This window comes from Spea bombifrons, chromosome 2 (assembly GCF_027358695.1).
Source record: "Spea bombifrons isolate aSpeBom1 chromosome 2, aSpeBom1.2.pri, whole genome shotgun sequence".
Classification (NCBI taxonomy): domain Eukaryota; kingdom Metazoa; phylum Chordata; class Amphibia; order Anura; family Pelobatidae; genus Spea; species Spea bombifrons.
In genome coordinates, this window is record NC_071088.1 from 114,879,720 (window position 1) to 114,902,775 (window position 23,056).

The 23,056-nt window shown below is 43.4% G+C and overlaps 1 protein-coding gene across 1 annotated transcript; it reads right to left on the reverse strand.

The window, feature by feature from the left end:
- Window positions 1-3,558: 3,558 nt before the first annotated feature.
- On the reverse strand, window positions 3,559-22,260 carry CDK4 (cyclin dependent kinase 4). The gene is made up of 8 exons (XM_053455784.1): window positions 22,124-22,260; window positions 19,853-20,102; window positions 10,376-10,511; window positions 10,013-10,180; window positions 5,942-6,051; window positions 5,578-5,628; window positions 4,085-4,220; window positions 3,559-3,794 (listed from the first exon to the last, which is right to left on the reverse strand). The coding sequence occupies exons 2-8, from the start codon at window positions 20,068-20,070 to the stop codon at window positions 3,660-3,662; spliced, it is 954 nt and encodes a 317-aa protein (XP_053311759.1). The 5' UTR covers window positions 20,071-20,102; window positions 22,124-22,260; the 3' UTR covers window positions 3,559-3,659.
- Window positions 22,261-23,056: the final 796 nt, after the last annotated feature.

Here is a 23,056-nt window from a genome sequence, read left to right on the forward strand (position 1 = left end):
CAATTTATTTCTTGCACAGCATATGTGCAATAGTGGAAGAAAACACCGCATTTTGTTCACCAACATCCTCCGGTTCCAGTTTTGCCCTCAAAAATAGCTTCCTCAAAAAAATGCATGAACCATGCATGTGAGATGCATAGCTCATGCGTTTTTTGAGGAAGCTATTTTTGAGCGCAAAACTGGAACATGCTCATTTCAATTTTTTTACTTTTTTAAATATTTTTTTTTTTATCAGATTACTTGTAAGTGACGGGTTTAGGCCGCTGACATCAATCAGGGAGACCGATCAATAATCAGCGACTTAAAATGTCACTGACAAGTGATCAGGTAATAATTATGTTTTTTTATTTTAATTAATAATTTGTGTTTTTTCATAATTACCCTAGATGACCCCTCTCTCTTTGTAGGGCAGGGTCATCCATGGGCTGCCATAATGATCCGATCACTCCTATTGGCCAGGAGTGATCTGATCATCAGCAGCCCAGCATTTGACCTGGAAGCACCCTGGACTTTCAGGTCAGTGCTGTTATTTTTTTATTTATTTTTTAATTTTTAAATTTTATTTATATATATTTTTTTTAACCTTTTTTTTTTTAACTCTTTCAATGCTGATGCTCCATTGAAGCACAGCATTGACTGATATTTAGTCCCCACAAGCTTGTGGGGACTATTATTTACCCCTGCAATGCTGCAATGGGGGTCATACACAATCGCAGCATTGAAGGGGTTAATTGAGCAAGAGGGGGGTAGGGGCTGGTCTCCACACACGTGTGGAGACCAAAGAACCCTGCCTCCCTGTCCCTGAAGCTGCCTCTGGCTGGACTGATAAAAGGGCTTGTGGGGGCTCGTTTTTGCTGTTGCTGGTCTGCCTGGGCTTCCAGGCAGACCACCAGCAGCAGAGCCCCATAAAAAACGGGAATTAACCCCTTCAGTGCCGTTGTCGCGGCATTGAAGGGGTTAACGCTGCACTGACGCTCTCATGGAGCGATCAGGCAGCAGGGGGGTGTTTTGTCAGGTCCCCACACTTGTGTGGGGACCCAATCAACACACCACCCCCTTCCCTGAAGCTGCCTGTGGCAGCTGAAAACTCGATTGCAGGTTTTTCTGTAATCGCGGTATCAGCCTACAGAATCACTCAGTGGGAGTAATCGTAGGCTTGGGGGCGGGCTTAGAGAGGCTGTCGTGGTCTGCCCAGACTCCTGGGCAGACAGCAGCAGCACCCCCGCAATCACCGAGATTATGGCGATGTGGGAGCGGTTTTTGGGGATGACGTACCTGGTACATCCCGGTCTACCGGTGACCTGTAACCAGTAAGTACCAGGTACGTCCTGGTCCTGAAGGGCTTAAAGGGCGGCCGTCAGAGGCATTAGTTGTCTGGAAACAGGGAGAGAGGCAGTCAAGCCAGAGGCCCTCAGACTTTATAAAAAAGGTACAGTCCAAAAATACTGTGTTGTGCTGCTACTACTTTTATGACTGGGACTGGATTAGCTGGCGAGTTACTGAGGTAAGAACCTTGTATAGTTAGTCTTCAAGATGGAGTAGGATTTGTTTTTTTGTTTTGGTTTATTTATACTGTAAGTGCAACACTGTGGACCATACAAAGCTGCAATAAACCACATATTGCTTTTATTCTGCTGGCGTTTGGAGTTTCTTGTTTTGATCGGGCCATCCTGCCACAATATATATATATGCCAGCTTGAACAAGAACATTTCAATAATAATAAAAAAAACCCATTAAACTACTTGTTTTCAGGTAGGCATTCACAGACTTCCAGGCCTGTCTGTGCCCTGAGGAGTGGAGTCATGTACTCCTGGTCCAACATGTTTGTTTCTTTGCTGTAAATTATAGCACTAAAACTATAGATTTTTTTGCCAAGTTCTGCAAAATGCTATACTTTCCAAACATTACCACTATCGGTAAAAGAAATAAATTTTATTAACAGAATATTACATTCTGCTGGAGGCTACCTCTTCATAGCTAGTATTTAGAACAGACCATTACTTGCTACCACCATGGACATCATAAATATTAAACAAAAGAGAAATCAACGTGTAAGCGAGAGTGTTTGGATATATTAGTGATATGAAGTACGTCCCAGTGTTTGTGTCACAGAAACAAAATGAAAAACATCACACCCAGCCAGGTATCTAAATATCTGCTCTCAGAAAGATAAAATGACAACACAACGCCCAGCTTGTTTGACTTCATCCAGCAGGGTGTCTGGTGCTTCAATGCAGGGATGCCATTCAACGTTTAAAACATTTAACCAACATATTAAAATAAGAAAAAAACATAACATAACACACTTAGATCTGCAAAAAGAGTTGTAATACAATTTTAGAAAACCAACAAGTACATCTACAACTCCTAGCTTCTGGTCAGTTAAAGACTGGCTAAGGATCATGAGTGTCCAAAAGTAGTTATCGCATTATTAGTTGGCTAACGATATAGCTGGTAGATGGAAAACAAGTGAATATATATCAATCATCTGATAGAGCTTCCGGGTACAAGTTATGGTCATTACATATCTAACATAATGCAAAACAACCTAGTAAAAACCATTTGGAATTACATTTCATAAAACAGACTTCTAAAATGAAAGAACTGTATTTCAGCAAACTTTAAATCCAGTTCTTCCGTTACAGGTCGAAAACATTCACTTGACTTCCGATAGGTGACCTGATCATATTCATTGTTACGCAATGGTCCGTAGTGGATTAAATCCATTCTAGAGACATAAAAGGTTGCAGCATATAAACTAAAAGTATGGGAATCTGTCCTTTAACTATGGACAACGTGTCCTGCTCACAACACTGCGCGAGATTCCTACATAGTGTACACGATCCCCAAATATGGAGACTTCCACTGGATCCAAACTCCACAAATGTTTATGCATCATCTGTGGTCCTTCGAAGGAATTAAATATCTGAAATAAACTGAAACTATGCCTGCTTAAAGTGGGAAATTAAGCAGCAAACAGAGAACATTTGAGGGTTCTCAGATGTCAGGAATGTAATTAGACATTATCAGGAATTGCACTTTTGTAGCCTAAATTATGCTTCTGGAATCAAATTTAGATTTTGTTATTGTACGTTCCAAATAGAATGATGTAGTGTGACACTGGTCAAGACTGGTGCTATATCAGTCTGCATCACTCTGGCCTTCCATACTGTAATCTGGAATGAATATAGGCAGGCTCTTTACACTGGACCACGAGACTGCTAAAACAAACTCAAGCCTCCCCAGAATGTGCACTGGAAATGGTCATCCAATTGCCAGTCCAGCAGGTGCTACTTGAGCTCAGATAATTTTACAGATACAGTCAGGTCCCACAAGAGTAGATTCAAAGTGGTTCAGAGACTTGCGGTAAGGCAGAAATGTGAGTATGCCATACGATACTTCCTATTTTTAGGGCAGTGATGAGAATCAAGGAGTGATGCTTGTGTAGCTCACTGATCGTATAAGTAGATCTGAAGTCCAGGGCTGATTCAGTTAAGGTGGGTATAAAATATCCTCTGGTCTGATTCAATTAAGATGGGGATAAGAATATCCTCTGGTCTCTTCTTCCTCATCTGCTTCCTACACAATGTCTCTCAAGCAAATGGAGAGCAGAGCGTGTTTACTGTCCACTTTTGCTCCGCTTCTGCTTGTTGAAGCCCTACTGCACCTCATCAGCTGTGACATGAGCGAAGGGTTCTTTGTTGGGGAAAGTCTCCATGTTATCTGTAAAAAAGGGATGATGTAGAGCTTGGGATGCAGAGATTCGCCTTTCGGGGCTGAAGGTCAGCATTTCCTGAGGAGGGAAAAAGGAAAAACGTAAATACTGGTCTTTCCCAAACGAAGTACAGCGTTAAGAAAGTTTAAGAAAAGAAAAAAAATCTTAAGGGACACCCCAAACCCCTAGATGGCGTTTTCTGTGCAAAAAGGTGTAATTTATAGAATTATAAAGATACACACTTTATATTGTATGCTACTGTGAAATAATTGCAAACATATTATTGGGGCAGTTATTGAAAGGGCAGTAAGAGATTAGCAAACCTCAACACCACTGCCACCTTTAAACATAAAACATGTAATGCATACCAGCAACAACTGCGCCCCCGTGGCATCGATTTCTGGGACAAAATCCTCCACTGGCTGCTGACTCCTTGGTGAGAAGGCAGAGCGCGACAATGTGACATCCACTGGCCACTCTTCCTCGGATGGTAGCCCAATCATGCTGAAGACAAAAGACATTTAATAGCACGCCACGACATTTTCCATTAACGCGCTTAATTGAAACTCTAACATTTCAAAAGGGACCCATTTGGTAAAGAAAAAGTTGCACACCAACTGCAAATGAAACAAACGGTAAACAATGCAGAAAACATGTATAGTACACAGCAGACCAAGGCTCAGAAACAACTCCATAAAATGAAGGTCTGCACGTTTAGAAATGTTAGTATAATATGATAAATGTATTTTTTAGCCTAATATTAGGCAACATTTATTATCTAGATTTTGAAGCCTCCCTCTCCAGCCACCTTCCTTGTTTTCAAATCATGTTTTCCATGCGTCAGAGCGTCTAGACCCCTCCGTATCTCATTTGTACTGCCGCTGCGTCTGCAAACCCTTTTTAATTTGGCCGCTTATAGACAAGTTCTTTGGGCCAAGCTTTGTTATCATTGTTCCCGAGCTTCATAATGAGGAATGACCTTGTGATCAGAAACCTCAAGCATCAGCTCGCGTTGTTGAATAGCATCTCACACAGAGGCTTCCATTCATATGTTTGAACATACGAGTCTTGCAAAACATGTATGCACAAGTTGGGTTTCCTGTGGCCGACACAGCGAGACCCTTTGTTTCTAAAATTTAGTTTCCGATGTAAAAAGCAGAAAATTTAAGATGTCTAAACTGAGCTTTTATAAATGCTTCTGATAAGCAGTTTCGGATTTGGTCAGGCTCAAAGACATTTGCAGACTTTGATAATAAGGAATTCCCCTACATACTTTTTACACTATTCGGGAGATAACATTTGATGGGGTAGTCATACAGTCAGTTATATCTACTCATGGTATTGGGTTTAACCACTAAAGAAAGTGTCTGCTGAAGTTTCAATTACCTGACCTGTTGTCTCTAAGTCTAATTGTTATGTTACATACTACTTGTTATGTGCTGTCTACCCATTGTACAGCGCTACGGAATTTGATGGCGCTATATAAAACAAATAATTCATTATGTGTGATGGAAGGGCTTCTCCAGGAACAAGGACTCTGCATAATTAAATAATTGATGCCATAACCCTGCATTGAATTTATTTTGTATATTCTATATTACTTTAAAGGGAAATTGTGACTTTACATTAAAGTCTTCTTGTGGTTAATACCATCATTACACCAACGCTCTAGTAAATATGCCCTATTTGAAAATAGCTACTAAGCTCAGAGGGTGGGAGTAGAGGTCACACTTAAGATAAGTACTGGGGAAACTCCCACTGTGCAGTTAGACTAAACCAAGAATAAGAAAGAAAACAAACAAAAAAAAAGAAACAAAGAAACACAAGTTCTCTAAAAATGTCAAATTAAGAGAATACTTACTCAAAAATTTTGCACAATTGGTCTGCTTCTGAATTTCCGCAAAAAAGGGGCCTGAAACAATAAACCAAATAAGTAAGAAAAAAAATCCACATTTTGTTAATTTTTTCCAGCTTCAAATCTTGTGTACTTGGGCTGAGATCTTACTGGATATTTACTGTTAAGTCACCAAACGCCAAGTATGTGCCTGACAGCCTAGTGTGTGTATACGGGTCTCAGACACTACAGTCTCTTATATCTGTCTGAGTGCGTTCTTAATGCTCAGCTGATATGGAAAATTTAACAAATATTCAAAAACGATGTGCTAGTTTACAAGAAGAAACTTCTTTAACATACAAGATGATCCAACGTGCTTATGTATACTTACTTTCTTCTGAACATCTCAGCAAATATACAGCCCACACTCCAAATGTCAACCGGAGTAGCATATGTGGATTGTAGCAGTACCTCGGGGGCCCTGTACCACAAAGTCACCACCTGCACAGAAAATTTAAATACCAATTAAAATACCATAAACTTACTACATATACCAGGGGCGTCCAACATGCGGCCCGTGAGACCTAGATGTGCGGCCCGCGTAAGATCGGCAGCCAGGGCAACCAGTGGGAGGGTCTTTTGTACTGCACAGAGGAAGTGGAATGCTGTTAGCAATCACACTCCTATCATGCCAAGTCAGCCCGTACATGCTGAAACCTAGCTAGCTGCCCCCCTTGTGTATTGATGCTGCCAACAGTATGGGGTCTGCACATCACTTACAGCCACCCTGTACCAGCATGTACTGGCTGATTTTGCATGATAGGAGTGTGATTGCTAACAGCAAGCACAGTCCCATCATGCCTAGGTACCAGCATTTACTGGTTGCCTGGGTATGATAGGAGTGTGATTGTTGTTAGCAATCACACTCCTATCATGCCAAGTCATATTGCTAATTTTTTTTGTCCAATTGTGGTGTGTTACCTACTTTTATTAAAAATGTGAGTTTTTATTATTATTTTTAAAGATGGGGGGTCATTTTCGGTTTTGGCTAAGTGAACCGTGAATGTTTTGGTCCATAATTTTCATTTCGGTGCATCCCTAGAATAAATAGAACTATTTAATTTTTAATTATCCTGAATCCTGAATTTGTAGTCACAACACTTTCTAGGCCCAGAAATCAGTGAGAGGAAAAGTAAAGGTTTTGTGTCATTTACTTTATTTTAATCTGCATATTTTATTAAAGGCCATATTTTCTCACAGTGAAAAAATGAGTGCGGCCTGCGCACGTATACGATTCTGATGAAGTGGCCCACTTCAGAAAAAACTTGGACACCCCTGACATAGACTATACTACCCAAACTCCACCAGATGGGTAGGTCCATATGATACAATTATACAAGATAAATAAAGAATCCTTAAGCCAGGTTCAACAAAAATAAGGGTCCCTTATAAGGTTGAGTAGCTTTCTTTACGAGATGGCAAAAGTAGATTCCTTGCGGTTTTACAATGGACACCGGGACCTCCTCCATACAATAACTCGGAGGCGTAAGTATCAGCCAGGAGCATCAATCCAATTACGCTGAGAGGACTCTAAAGAGGTTAGGTACGTCAACATTAATTATAACAAATATAGCTCCTTACCAAAGGTTAATGTTACATAAATGGGCCAATCTGTGTGCCTCGGAGATTCAAGAATAAGTAGAAAAACAAAAACGTGAACCTGGCCAGCTGAAGGACAATCTCACTCTTATTGAAACGATTGGTGAATTTGGCGGATTGATTTTGAGATCTTGTTCTGACTGCGAATTGCAATTTTTTTTTTTCAGCTTAAAGACAATTCCAATAAAATTCTGATATTGCTTCTTAAAAAATTAACAACAATGGAGAGGCAGACGACTCAAACTACCTAAAACTTTAGAGGTGGTGAGCAGAGAGGGCCAACAACATTTTAACCTCAAACTGTGCAATTCAAAAAAAAAAAAAAAAAAAAAAAAAAAAAAAAAAAAAAAAAAAACACGAAAGGACAAAGTCTACATTCTACCACAAAGGAAGACTACATGTGGTTTCCTTGATAAGCCTCAAGAGCATGTGACAAATAGCTGTTTTACTGGCATAGCAGCATCTACCCTAAACAGAGACGCAGAGTGATTGTTCTGGGACGCTATGCGACGATAAGGAGCTCCGTCCCTGAACTTTTATTCCGGCGGTGGATTAACCTTTCCGAGAACTACGAGTTTACCAAATTATTCTGGATAACGAATGATTAAGACATCCACTGTCCTTGGTGGTTGTAGAGGATGGGGAGGAAACCCCCCAAAAAACAAAAAAGTCCTCCAGTTAACATGTTACGCACGCAAGGCACTTATATGCATTCGATTGGAAACAAAAAAGCATGCTTGGATTTCACAGATGTAGGTCACCATTAATTAGAATGTACCCTCCGTTACATTGGGAACATATAAAAACGTGGCATATTATTACGAGTTTGGGCCAGCCGGCGTGTGCTCGAGACTTTGGCTTTTCTTTGATTACGCCGACCCCTGCTGCTCTGAGCCAGCTGCAGGCAGGACAGCTGTGAGGGAAGCAAATAAAGCGGGGAATACACAGCCGGACATTCTCTGGAAAAAGCAGGTGAAAAGCCTGCCAGACCAGCACTCCGGAAAAGGGTCACTTCATTTCTATTCGCTAGCCTTTCTAGTAAAGGGTAAACATGTTTACTGATGCATTAAAACAATGGGAGACCTTAATCTACAAGGTCTGCAAAACAGGCCCGAACATTACTTTTAGTGTTCGCTCCCTTTTTTTTTTTATTGCAGATGCATTTAGAAAGCAAAACACGCTTGTGCCTGGTATTTATACACTGGGGCACGATCGGGGAGAGACGGCGTCACAGACAGAGAGGCACGAGAAGGGAAAGAAAGCCTCAGCCTAAACGTAACCAGAAGAAAGGAGGGTCAGCGTGCCCTTTAACTATCCGAATTCCAACCCCAAAAGGAGGTTTAGATTTATTGAATTATGGGGCATCGCAAGTTTTTTTTTTAGCACTTAGCAGAGCAAATAACTAAACTTCTCATTCATCAGCTATACATGTATAGTTCCTCTTCACTGCCCTGTATTTTCACAGTTAGTGAACAAAACCCTATAAGCTACACGTCAAGACTGCACATGGGACACATCCACGATAAAAAGAGACACAACTGTCTTCGGTGGGACACAGATATTTACTATTAATCACGCGAAGACCGTGATCATAGATTGCATTGAACAAAGCACTTCCTTAAATCTAGCCTAGCCAACACATTTCATGGGATCACAAAAACTATTAGCAAAGTTCTAAAGCTGGTAGCATGCAAGTTATGAAGATTTTATGGATATTGAATTTCTAATGTATGGACGGGGCAGAAAGTGCTCACCAAGCTTGTGCACGTTGCACAAGACAATGATGTAAAAACACGCAGAGTAATACTATACGATGTGATGTATACGAGTGACATGACGATGTGATAGTCAGCTACCAGGAACTATTGGACACAAAGCTTCACCAGAAACCAGATGAGTGGAACGTCTCTAATTATTTATGGGGAATTTAATGTGCCTCAAATGTATGCAAATGAGCAATGAGCCGGCCAAAAGCACAAGTGGTGGGTGTCAGAAAGAAGCAGAAATGAATCATTTAATGGTGTGAAACAGACCTGAAAATTCCCAGCAGCAGATTTGTGCAGCGAGTTACACACATTCTTGCCAATTTTACAAATTTAGCAGCATGAAAATGGTTAACGCTAGCGATGTAACATTCAATATACAGTAAAAGCATTTAACCATACGAAGGGGACGGGGGAAATCACAACGTGGCGTGATGCAAGGGTCCAAACTCCAGGGAGGCCCCTCATTAAAAAGCCACAAATCTGTGGCAGGAAAGCACTTGCCACATGCGCACCAGCACCCCAAACCCCCAGCCTTCACCGAGCTGTAAGTATACCACGCACTGGGAGAAGCATTTGGTCATCCCTGGGGGGCAGGGAGGGGCAAATGGATAAGGAGGGATCCTTCAGAATACCCCCATCCCTTTGCAAAATCACTATGTAAAGTTAAAGGGACCGCGCAGCTATCTTGTGCATTAAAGTGCTCTGCTTCCTTCACAGTGTGTTTTATTTTGGTGCCCATTTATAGCTGTGTCCTGCCGTAAGAAAGCAGGCCAGCGGAGGATGGAACCCGCTTTATTCACGGAGCCGCACTCTGACTCTATGATAAACATATCAGAACTGGAATGCTGGTCCTAGAAAGTGATTTCAGATAAAGCTGGAATGCCGGAAATTCCAGCGGGTGCCAAATAACAAGGATGGCGTGTAAGGGTTACATGCGATCATTCATAGTAACCGGGCACGACAGAATAAGAATACTGCCCAGCCCCTGAACGGCTTGTTTTGGTATTTATTAACATTGTGTTACAGCGGATTCTTACCACAGGAGTGAGAGCCATCTGACAGCTGTAAATTCGCGCCAGGCCAAAATCTGCAAGTTTCACCTGCCCGGAACTCGTCACCAATATGTTTTCTGGTTTCAGGTCACGGTGAACAATGCAGTTTAAATGCAGGAACTCCAGGCCACAGAGGAATTGCTTCATTAGGTCCTTAAAACAAACAATTATGAAAAAGAATTAGAGATACAAGTTACCAGAGCACAGAAGCAACAATTTTGGCCACAGGATTTTTAGAAGTTATATGAGGCATATTATGACTTTAAACATGCTTTGTCTCCAGCCGGTCTACTTTGATGTCATGCCACCAGTGATCTCAGTGTCAAAACTTTATAAAGCAGACGGTACCTTAATCTTCTCCAGAGGCAGGCCAGGAGGAGGAACTTTCTTCAAGTAGGTCTTTAAGTCTTGATCCACATGTTCAAAAACAAGAGTCACTTTCGTTTCACGGTCTGTGCGGGCAGAAGCACAAACATCCATCAACCTGGTAAAGGAATATAATGGCATAGGTTATAAAACGAGTACTGTGGGAAGAGGAATAAAAACAGACCCAACATTCTAGATTTGTATTATATATAATAATCATGTTTTTATTTTCCTGACACCCAGGGGTTGTTGAGACTTGCCATAGACTAACATACATTTACACAGGCCAACACCATACAATTACCACAGGCACACACACACAGTCTTTCTTGGAACCTTCTTTTGCATGTCATTCCCTCCCTTGAGAGAAACAAAGAGGGAAAAACTGTTTCCCTGAGATAAATTCTCCTTTGATACAGTATGGCTTCATTATGCAACAAGGCAAAAGCAGACTTGCCATGCAGATGAAAAAAAAACAAAGAGCAGGTTACCATCTGCCATGTACAGAACATAAAAGAATTTGAGGTGTGCACCTGCGCAATTTAGTGAATGAATGCGTACGCTGACTTTCACGCAAGTACTGATGTCACCAAGTTGGTGGTGATCCTGCACAGTAGTGAGATCAGCTGCTGATCACAAAACATCCAACACAGCAGCCACCATATCCATCTCCAAACCATGCCATAGTAAAACCAGGACCATCGCCAGGAGTTCTAGATCTCTAGGCAAACACCCTTCAGCGTGCATTTACATAAAGAGACATTGGACAGCCTTAAGGTGGGACCTAAACAACACTTTAAATCACCTATATGGTAGGGCGAGCCCAGGGTACAACAACGGAAAGGGATTTATGCAATATACGAACACATACACCATAACAGTATCACAGCTCAGTGAAATGAACATGTTTTTTTTGCAAGGGTCAGTAAATGTCATTCAGACAAGCAATTTCTTCATCTCAAACGGAATGCTGAGTCAGCCATCATTAACTGCCTGCTTAAAGTTAAAAACCTCAATTTTTTTTAATTTTGCAACTAAAACAGACTATATATAAACACCATTGCCTTATTTTTAACTCCTTGATGCCACATGAATGATGGGGGCCAAACAATACATTCTGTGGTATAGGTTTGGAGATCTTAAAGCGGAAGTCCCACGTGATATTTTGGGCGACTCAAACACCACACTGAGCAGATTCCTTATGGCAATGCTATATAGTCCCATCCTCCGTAGACTCTGACTTAGTCAGCGCATCCAGTTGGGTGATAAAGTACTGCCTGTGGTAAACAATATGAAGACTCAGTCTTAAAGGAGTCAGGGGGTTTGTCTAGTAGACTGGGCTAAGATATGGCTAACATACAGCTGTTTGACCACATTATGCAAAACTATAACCGTTTACAAATATGTTAAAAAGAAGAAAACAGAACTTTGACATGACAGAAGTAAAATAAATTGACAGTTCACCTTTAAAATGAACCAGGAGACAACTGTAGAACAGAGATGGACAAATTCGGTTTGGATCTAAGAGCCAGACAAAGAAATGTCGGAGCTAGCCCCCTAGCCCTAAGTCATGTTTCCCCTTTCATTCTCTCTTTTAAGGTAATGCTCTACCATCACATTTTATATACATTTGGGATGCACGACCGTATCAAATTTCCTGTTGGTTTGTACATCCCGCAGAGCAGCACATTAAATTTGTCTGAACAAGGTTGATGTCACCCCCCCTCGCAATGGAGCGTCTCAACTCAAGAGTTCAGTTCCCACCGATAAATGGAGGTCAGATCAGTGAATCTCCAATATGAGCAGGTTCTGAACCACTGGATGAATCAGCCATGTCCTTCCTATAAGAAAGGGCAATTGGAACCTTCTACCATTTTAGTCAATATCCAGAGATGAAGATTCTTAGCATTTGCCAAAGAGACCTCACAAAAATGTAAAGAGACCCCTCAGCTACCATATGCATTAAGACACATAAGATGGATCAAGTATCCTTTTAAACACTTCAATGGCAAGGCTACCGAGCATGTGTAGGATGATTACATACAAATTATTTTTGCTGAGATAGAGGCAGCTGGGGATGAGTTAACTTACCTACAACTTTCATCTCCGAACACCAATAACTAAAGAATTTATACACCGATTTGCATGTAGTAAATGCATTTTCTCACCAAATAACTACATTGAAAGGCATACTTGTCTCAGCAACAAGCTCACGAGCCACCAATTTCAAGTCCTATCTCTCTCTATCCGCAATGTGTTTACATATTCAAAGACATACATGATCAATGCCACTGGAAATGTTGGTCTGAGTGTAATAACGCACTTGCGTTGTAGCAGAACCCTACTGTTACTCTGTCTGCTATTACATAGCTTTTTATAGATTTAGGTTTAGTTATTCACTCAGATTCCAAAAACTGAATTCCAGCAACTGAACCACAATCTGCGTGCGTCGGGTGATACAGAAACAGACACATTTTTTGGTCACCAAGTCATAACTTCCCTTCTTTTCTCTGTGGTCCTCACATTCCACAACCAACAGAAATTCTAAAGTGAAAATACGACTTTCCATCGGAGTGCTGTATAAAAACATTTAAATTGTTTAAAACACCATATGCAATCCAGCTGGTTTTGAGTAAAGACCTCGGCATAGGCGCGTTCAACAAGAAAGCTCTTGGAATATATCAGGAAAGAGTACACATATTCAAGGTTCAGACTGCACATATACGCCGCGGTTTTACCAGATAAATCCCAAATTTGCAAGAGTCATTGTAAGATAGAACGTCAGCTCATTTGATTCACTATGCGTTATGAATAGCCAACACCAATACGTTCACAGATCTGGGCCTTTTTCTCCATCGTACCAGTATACATTAATGTACGTGAGAGTCAATATTCAATTTTAATGTTTAAATATACACATGCTACAGAAGCTGCCGGTGCTCTTTAAATGTAATGTGATGCAAAAGCTTCTACCAGAAGACGACCTTGGTTGGTAAGTTTAGTTCTTCTTCCATGAGAAACCAACCCCACGTGACATGTAGAGTCTTCCAAAGAATCACACTTTAGCAAATCAACACCAAGAAGCTCCTCCAACAACATGCAGTCTGGTCCAGCATAAATAAATCAAGCCTTCACGTTTTACCATATTAGCACTTCATAATGCAACGTGATCGGAGGAGAGTTCCAGTATTTTCCCCCCACTCGTGTACAACGCTACATGTTTCAGATATTTCTATAATGGATTATTTTATGAATCATGTGATATTAATCAACATAACTAGTGACTATGAGTGCATATATTTCCCATCAGCAATTATTTGTTAATAAGTACCAAGCTAATGCCCAGCCAGACCACAAGATGAAATCTCCTTCAAAGCATTGTTACAAGGTGAACTTTGGGATGCATCATCAATCATCTATGAATAAAAAAATATGTATCATTATCATGGAGTCTCACCTATTAAAGAAAATTGTTAAAAAACAAAACAAAAGAGAGAATTCTTACCTGGGAATTCCTTTTCCTTGTCCATTTCCAGGTGGCACATGAGAAGTAGGCTCCGCCTACCAGGTAGGGCAGGAAACACTATAAAAAAAGGATACCTCCCCCTTCCTCCCCAGTGTGGTTAAAAAGAAAGACTCAGACAAATAATAGCAAAAACCAAATAGATTTTAATGGGCGGGGAAAAAGTGTGCCACCTGGAAATGGACAAGGAAAAGGAATTCCCAGGTAAGAATTCTCTCTTTCCCTTGCCATTCCAGGTGGCACATGAGAAGAATTAGCAAGATAGGGAGGGAAGGATTCCAGTCTGAAGGACACGACGACCAAATTGAGACTCGTCTGAGAGATGAAGGTTCAGCCTGTAGTGCCTTACGAACGTATGGATCGACCTCCAGGTCGCTGCCTTGCAAATGAGAGACGGAGACACCCCGGAGAGTTCGGCCCAGGAAGTTGAGACGGATCTGGTCGAGTGAGCCTTCAGGCCGGAGGGAGGTACTCTTCCCGCGGAGACGTAACATAAAGCGATAGCGTCCTTAAGCCAGCGGCTCACGGAAGCCCTGGATACTGATCTGCCCTTGCGGGGCCCCGCAAAGGACAGAAAGAGAGAATCGGATTTCTTCCAGGCCGACGTACGTGAGAGATATGACAGGATACATCTCCGCAGGTCTAGCGAATGGAGTTCCAGTTCTTTGGGATTCTTGGGATCCGGACAGAGTGTAGGTAGGACGATCTCCTGATCCGCATGAAAAGGGGAGACCACTTTAGGGAGAAACTCTGGAGGCAAACGAAGGATAATGCAGTCCGGCAGAATCCTGAGAAAAGGTTCAACTCTGGAGAGAGCCTGGATTTCGCTCACCCTCCTAGCGGAAGTGAGGGCTACGAGGAGGACAACCTTGTAGGTGAGCAGCTTAAGAGAGGTATCTACTAGAGGCTCAAATGGAGACAAGGTGAGTTGATGCAATACGAGATTAAGGTCCCAAGGAGGGACCGACGGCCGGATCCTAGGGCGAAGTCTACACATTCCCTTAGAAAATCTGGAGATCCACGGATGAGAGGCCAGATTGAAATCCAAGAAGTTACTCAGTGCTGAGATCTGGACCTTGATAGTAGCAGGTTGAAATCCTTTATCAAAGCCATCTTGAAAAAAGTGCAGCACCTCGCGGATAGATGGAGTGGATACTTCATGCACATTGCACCAGGCGATGAATGTCTCCCAAACCTTTTGGTACTTGGTGGCCGTAGAAATTTTGCGGCTGGAGAGAATGGTGTTCACCACAGATGCAGCTAATCCTTTGGAGGACAAGATCTCCCTTTCAGAAGCCATGCAGAGAGGTTGAGTCGGAATGGATCTGGGTGGAGAACAGGACCTTGAATGAGAAGATCCTTCACCTGAGGAAGAAGCAAAGGTTCGTCTATGGACAAGGTGGTAAGGTCCGAGAACCAGATCCTGCGAGGCCAGAAAGGAACAACCAGGATGACTTTTTGAGGGTTTCCCCGAATTTTCCGGAGTACTCTGGAGATAAGGGGAAGCGGAGGAAAAACGTATGCGAGGTCGAAATCCCAGGTCTGCGAGAGTGCTTCCAGTGCTCGGGGATGACCGACTGGTGAAAGAGAAAAAAACTCCTTTACCTGAGCGTTCAGGTGCGTGGCCATCAGGTCTATCTGAGGAGTGCCCCATTTCCTTGTAATGAGGGCGAAGACTTTTTTGTTTAAGGACCATTCTCCTGGAGGTACTGATTTCCTGCTGAGGTAATCCGCCTCCTGATTCAGAGACCCCTTGATATGAACCGCAGAGAGAGTGCAGAGATTGAACTCCGCCCATCTGCAGATCTGAGCAGTCAGGGTCTGCAGGCGTCTGCTTCTGGTGCCACCTTGTTTGGAAAGGTAGGCCACCACGGTGATGTTGTCTGAAAGGATCCTGATGGACTTGTGCCGCAGGATTGAAGACCAGAACCTGAGAGCCCTCCAGACCGCCAGTAGTTCTAGAAAATTGATGTGTAGGCTTGATTCTTGGGGAGACCAGGATCCCTGGGCAAAATGGCTTCCCATGACGGCACCCCAGCCTGTCAAACTGGCGTCGGTGGAGATTACCACCCAATCTCTCGTCTGCCAAGGGAGACCCTGCGAAAGATTCTTGGTTGACAGCCACCAACGGAGTGACTCCCGAACGAGGGGAGAAAGCCGGACCTTCTTGTGTAGGGATGTCTGGGAGCGATCCCAGTGATCCAGTAAAAATTGTTGAAGGGGTCTTGCGTGAGCCAGTGCCCAGGGAACCGCCGGGATGGAGGAAGTCATGAGACCGAGCAAGGACATGACGGATCTGAGGGACACTGACTTGTACTGCAGGACTGTATGTGAGAATTCCCGTAACCTTAGGATCTTGTCCTGCGGGAGAAACGTCTTCTGTACTTCTGAATCGAGGATCATTCCCAGAAAAGACCGACGTCTGTTTGGCAGAAACTTTGACTTTAGGGGGTTCACTAACCATCCCAGTTTGTGGAGCGTCCTGAGGGAAAATTCTAGATGAGATTGGAGCAATGATGCCGAAGCTGCTATCAGGAGCCAATCGTCCAGGTATGGGACCACCTTTATGCCTCTTTGCCTCAGGAAGGCCACGACGACTGACATGAGTTTTGTGAAGATTCGTGGTGCTGAAGCAATCCCAAAGGGAAGCGCCCGAAACTGAAGATGCCGAATCCCTTGAGGTAGTGGAACGGCCAGACGGAGGAATCTTTGGTGGTCTTCTCTGATGAGGACATGTAGATAGGCGTCTCGCAGGTCTATAGTGACCATGAAGTCCCCCGATGAAACAACCTCCGTGGCGGACTTCAGGGATTCCATCCGGAACCTGTTGTATCTGATGCAGGCATTTACCAACTGTAGATTGATTATTAGTCTGAATTTCCCGGATGGTTTTGGTACGACAAAGACGTGGGAATAAGTTCCCTCTCCTATTTCTTGAAGAGGCACCGGGACCAGAGCCCTTTCGTGAATAAGGTTGTTGAGTGTGGAGAAGAATCCCGCTCTTTTCCAAGGATCTGTGGGAGGCATGGACAGCAGGAATCGCTGGGCAGGTAGGTGAGTAAACTCCGGAGCATAGCCTTGATTGATGATGCGAAGAACCCAGGGGTCTGAGGTGATCTCTTCCCAGGCATGCAGGAAACCGGATAGCCTGCCCCCTACCTGAAACCTGCTGGCGTCAAAACTTCCCTGATTTGCCGTCCCTGCCTCTGCCTCTTCCTCTCTGGAATCTGCCTCTCGCGTAGGGTTTACCCCGAAAGGACTGGTACTCTTGATAGGATGTTGAGGGCCTGTAGGACTCCCTGTCTCTTGGAGCTCTGAAATAATTGGACCTGAAACGCGGTGGTCCCTTCCTCTGAGGTAACCAGTGCTTATCACCCGTGGTGGATTCCAGAATCGTGTCAAGGTCGCTGCCGAAGAGGTGGTTCCCCTGGAACGGAATGCTGCACAGCTTGTGTTTGGAGGCGTTATCTGCAGACCACGACTTGAGCCAGAGCGCTCGTCTAGAAACCGCAGAAAGTGCCGTGGCTTTAGCAGATGTACGGACAGATTCAATGGAAGCATCGGAGATGAAGTCAATAGCTAGGCAGGTGTCGGACAAGTTTCTTGCGACCTGCTCAGACCCTGGGATAGCTGCAAGATCTTCCACCGCTTGTTGGAGCCAGATCTTAATGGCTCTAGAAGTTGACGCTATTGCAATGGCTGGACGAAAGTTCGCCGCTGCTGCCTCAAAAGCCCTCTTGGCGGCATTCTCAGCCCGCCGGTCCATGGGGTCTTTGAAGTGGGACGCGTCCTCCATCGGAATGGCTGTTTTCTTCGTAGCCTTGGCTACTGCGGTGTCTACTTTCGGGACTTCCCAGGCCTCAGAATTCTTGCCATCAAAGGGAAACAGCTTTTTGGTTCTGGAAGACGTGAAGAATCTCCGGTCCGGATATTTCCACTGCTCCGTGATTATGGCCGAAAGCGAGTCGTGAACTGGAAAGGTCTGCGGCTTCCTAGAGTGACCCTGAAAAGGATCCGGTTTTGAAACTGGTATATCATCCTGTAGATTTAGAGTAGATCTGACTGCAGAGATTAGCTTCCCTGTTTCTTCGACTGGGAAGAAAAAGGTTTCTTCTTTAACTTCCCCCTCCTCATCCGAAGACTGGGGGTCATTAGACTTGTAGTCGTATTCAGAAAAGGGTGCCGAATAATCTTCCAGGGTATCTGGTAGAACATTTGGAGGACCCTGCTGGAAAAGATGATGCTGAGACACCGGCCCCTGAGCGGAGCTTGCCATGGCACGAAAACAGTCAAAGGTGGACTGCAGCTCCCCCTTCAACCAGGAGGTAAATTCTGAATTGGAAACATCTTTAGGCCGAGAGCAGGAGCTGCACATTTTGGCCGTAGGATCGTGTAAGGTCTTTTTACAAGATGAGCAGGCTTTATGTTTCGTTTTCCCCACAGACTTCCTATGTGGGGAGGCCTCAGAAGGAATGTCTGGATTTTTGTCTGACATAACTGAGGAGAAAACACAAAAATTATAACATCAGAAAGCAATGGAATAGGCCATAGAAATCTCTCTCTAAACTAGGAGAGAAAACACCTACTTGAAAAGGCAATATACAGTCCTCAGGCACAGGCAGGCAAAAAAAGGAGGAGTAAAAAATCCAATAATACAGTACAGGTCGAAGAGCATGGAAAGATCTTACCCATTCTGGCGTTTTTATAGAGGCATTTAGGCGCCAAGGCCCGGAAACCGTCACATCCGGAAATTCCTCGTCAATTGACCTCTCGTGACCCCGGACGGAAGCCGGAGTAATTGCAGAGAGGAGATAATAAAACCGGGTGCCGAGAGGTCGGCACTGCCGGCTTAAAGAAAACTGCTCGCGCCGGAGCGCTCTCCTGCCGCCGCACGCTGAGGATTCCCCCTCCCCGGGACGGAGAGAACCGGAGCCCGGGGATGTACGTCCCAGTGAGCCCCCTGGGCTGTGGGCAACGTATAACGAGGACTGAGCCTCGTGTTACCGCGATTACCGCGGAGTTTACAGCCTCCGAGGCTGCCGCATCACCCTGGATCCACCGGGACCACTACCGGGTGTCGGGAGAGAGGATGCCCCCCCGGGGCTCCAAGAAAACAAAAAAAGAGGTAAGCTTCAGCCTAACCGCTACCTGAGTAGGGCAGGAAACAACACTGGGGAGGAAGGGGGAGGTATCCTTTTTTTATAGTGTTTCCTGCCCTACCTGGTAGGCGGAGCCTACTTCTCATGTGCCACCTGGAATGGCAAGGGAAAAATAAATCTATTGACCAATCAAAATACGAGCTTGTAAGCAACACAAAGACTCTGGTTAAGGATGATGGGTATTTTAGCCCACAAAAGCACATGAGCCCTTTTTTAATTTAAGCTCCCATACCCTGCTGCCTGCTCCAAGGACCATTTCCAACCTAAAAGGCAGGGATGGGAATTTACATTATTTTCACTCTTCTGTCTCTGTAGAGATGCCCCTGGGGTAGAAACCAGGAGGAATACCCTCACCTACCACTTATGAACTGTGTGAAATAACGCTCCTTTCTCTAAACCATTGACAAAAAAAACAAAAACATCAATGCTGAACTCATAAAAAATATAGTTACGACACTGAAATCTACATTATGTTTATTAATTACTTTTACAAGGAACACCGACAAGCAAAAAAAAAAAACCACGTGCATGTAACCTGATCCCTGTTAATTTTGTGAAATAAGCTTTAGGTATAGAGGTAAATGTCACACCTGACACACACAGGATGACAAGTTATGCGACATTCAAGAAGTGTGACTTGCAGATTGACAAAATACACCAATATAGCACGACGGGGAGAATCCTGAGCAAAGCCCCACGCCCTGCAGCGCAAATAAAATGATTCACTGTGTAAAAAAAAAAAAATCTTCACATAACCCTAAAAACCAATATACTTACTTTACAATGTTGGGATGGTCAAAGTGCTCGAGACGTTTCAGTAAAGCCACCTCTCGGACAGTGGAAAGCGGGAGCCCGTTCTCATTGGTCTGCACTCGTACGTTCTTGAGGGCCACAAATTTCCCACTCTGGAGATCTCTCGCCTTGTACACCGTGCCATAGGCCCCAACACCAATCTCCGCCACCGGCTCATACTGGCCCCGCATCTCTTTAGCCATTTTGCAGGGTACTTCTGCTGCTCCTCTTCACCCTGCGGGGTAAAGGAAAAATAATTTCTATCCGTAAGGATTACAAGAATGTCAATAGGATCCCAATATAGAAGTCGCTGATTTAACAGGAACTCTTCACAAACTTGGACACAAAAAGTTGGTTGGAGCACCAGGAATATATTGTAATATATTCTTCGTTTGTTAACATGTTATAACATCTCTCACAATTGGAAGATTTGGTTACAGTGGAAGTGTTGGAGAACACACACACACATTATATATATATATATATATATATATATATATATATATATATATATATATATAGCGCAAATATTTTCTGGAAAAAACAGACATATCCTCAAGAAAATTTTAGGCATTCCTCATGTAGAAATTTGTGGAATTAAAGGGAAACACACAAAAACTACTTCAAAGGACTTTTCCCTAATCATGAATATAAAAAGGTTGTAACCACGGTTTGCCCACACTCAGGTAAATATTCGAGATCAGTTAGTGAATCCCCTGCGGGAGGGGGAACATCCTGCTGACTCAGTACAAAAGACATCTGAATATACACAATCAGACACATGTTCCAACAAAACTGGATTTAACAAAAGAATCGTGTTTGTATGATGAAACATCTTCTGATTTGCACCAAGCAAGTATCAATTTGGATTTACTCAACGGACACGAATACCATATTATGTGGTATACATATAAATACGACGCCTGGGAAAGACCTCCTGGTCCAGCTGCACAAAACAAATGGGACATTAGTAGCAGAATGCAGCTTTATTAACCCATGGGTTTTCCATTAGCATGACTTAGACTGGCTTTGTATGAGAAGCGAATGTAACGCAGAACGGAGTAACACATGCCTCGATATATCTGGATATCGCATAATTAAAGCTGCTATTTTCAATGTCTAATGGGCTCTATGACATCATATTTGCAGCGAGTTTCAGGGCCAGAGAAGCTTACAAAACACATGTGTAGCACATTATAAATCCCGTGAGCACTCAATCTCAAGTTATGTTTTCCTTTAATTGGGATGCATCTCTAAAATGGTAAAATGAACACTTAGCATGCCAGTTAGCCATAACTGAAGTATATGAAGCAGAAGATCTGTGCTACTTAAAGGGCAGCCATCATATTTACCAGCAACAGTTTTCACTTCTCAACTCCCTCGCTTCCTGCGTAACTTTGCAGAAATCAATGTTCTCATTTCTGCTAAAGATGTGTTGTTACTGAACACAATCTGGCACCGGAAGTAGTCTGTGTAGGAGTGAGTGTTGCCACCAGGAAAGTCCTCCCTGTAGAAGCACTTTGGAGAGAGAGTGTCCCTTTAAATAAAGTGAAAGTGCTCCACGTGGTAGCAGCTGGGAGAAGCTCTTTGTGCTGCACATGTGCCACCTTATGAATGGAGAGAAGGGAGAGGAAGCCAGGATGTGTTCAGCCCCCTCCCTACAATAATGAAGTGTCACTTTTTTTTTTTTTTTTTAACCATGCCGACCTCTTTTTTCCCTTAATTTCTCCTCCCCTTCCTGCCAAGTTTTTTTTTGCCTTTTCATTAGGTCAGGGCTTCAAAGTTTCCAGGAATTAAAAATAATAATAATAATAAACAATATAGATTCTGGCAAACGCTGTGGATTTTCAGGATTCTCTTCTTTCCCATCAGATCTGTGCCCCCTCCAGCTTTTAAACATTTGCCCCTCAACACATCAGGCTTATTTCGAGGTCTAGGACAGAAGCATCGCTATAAAGCGACATTTATACACCACCGACCACCTATTGTTATACAAACCAACACCTCCTAATGTGAATCCAGCCACAGAGACACCCCCCAACAAAGTGCCCCAAAACCCCCCGCGCCCCCCCCCAAAAAAACAACCCAGCACTTTACCCAAATGTGCTAAATAAAAACTCTGTTATTTCCAAAAAGCCCCTAAATTCTGGCTGATGACCGCATATAACATAGCAGATGGTTAACCGATAAACCGACCCTCTACAGGTCCAACGACCCCCCCCTTCCATTAAAAGAAGGATCAATGTTAACCCTTACCTGTCTGCTTTGTTAGCGGACGCCGGTAAATCCACTCATGTCTCGAGTCCCCAGCCTTCTCGATACTCGGCACCGACTTATCTGGAAAAAAGTTCACATTCTGAACCATTCGATCTTTAGAGGATCACTTCCTGCACTTCGTCACTCCCACTCGCGAACTGGAACTACCCCCTCCGTGTTCCTCCTACTTGAATTATGTAACCCGCATCAATGAATAACCTTTACTTCTATTCATTTACATCTCATCAGCTCCCGTAATAGTCTCTTATAATACAGCAGTCTTTACATGCAATCAGGTGCTGCGCTGCGATGTGTATTTTCAGGAGAAATATTGTTTATTTGTAAGTTATTAATAGATAGATAATTAATAGATGTGTATTTGTGGGCAATGCTAAGCACCTTGGGGGTCACATTTCAAACTTTAAAACCCTGTAAAACTGGAGGGTCAGAGGCTTAGATGTAATATGAGGAAGATATATTGACAGCGGCTGAAGTGAATAAGAATAAGTGTATGAATAAAAGCAAAAAAGGACGATTTTTACATGCAACAAGCTTTTGGGTTGGAGTATGCGACTAGGTCCTCAAGGACTTTAATCCAACCAAGGGGTCTATAAGTCACCCTATAGCTACAGTAACACGGCATTGTATGTATAGGGAGTGTAAGCTATACATCTGGCCAGAGTCCTGACGCAGTCAGACATTGACTCAAGAAGAAAGAAAAATAAATACTCAAGGCACCCAAAGGCTCTTGTATGACCAGTCGTGAGATCCTGGGAGTTGGGATCCCAAGTCAAGTGAGTACTGTTGGGCACAGCTCACCTCACCACCCAACGGACACTTTAAAGGTCAGTGGTGATTATGGGTTGGTTAAGGAGATCAGAACATATTCCCAGACCATTCCATTGTGCTGTAGAAGCAATTAAGGACGGAGCT

Coding starts and splice junctions, on each gene's coding strand:
- CDK4 (XM_053455784.1), bottom strand. CDS start 20,070: ATGGCTAAAGAGATGCGGGGCCAGTATGAGCCGGTGGCGGAGATTGGT. Junction 10,512..19,852: donor GACCATCCCAACATTGTAAA/GTAAGTATATTG, acceptor TTCCTTTACCAG/GTTGATGGATGTTTGTGCTT. Junction 3,795..4,084: donor CGGGGGCGCAGTTGTTGCTG/GTATGCATTACA, acceptor TTCCCTCCTCAG/GAAATGCTGACCTTCAGCCC.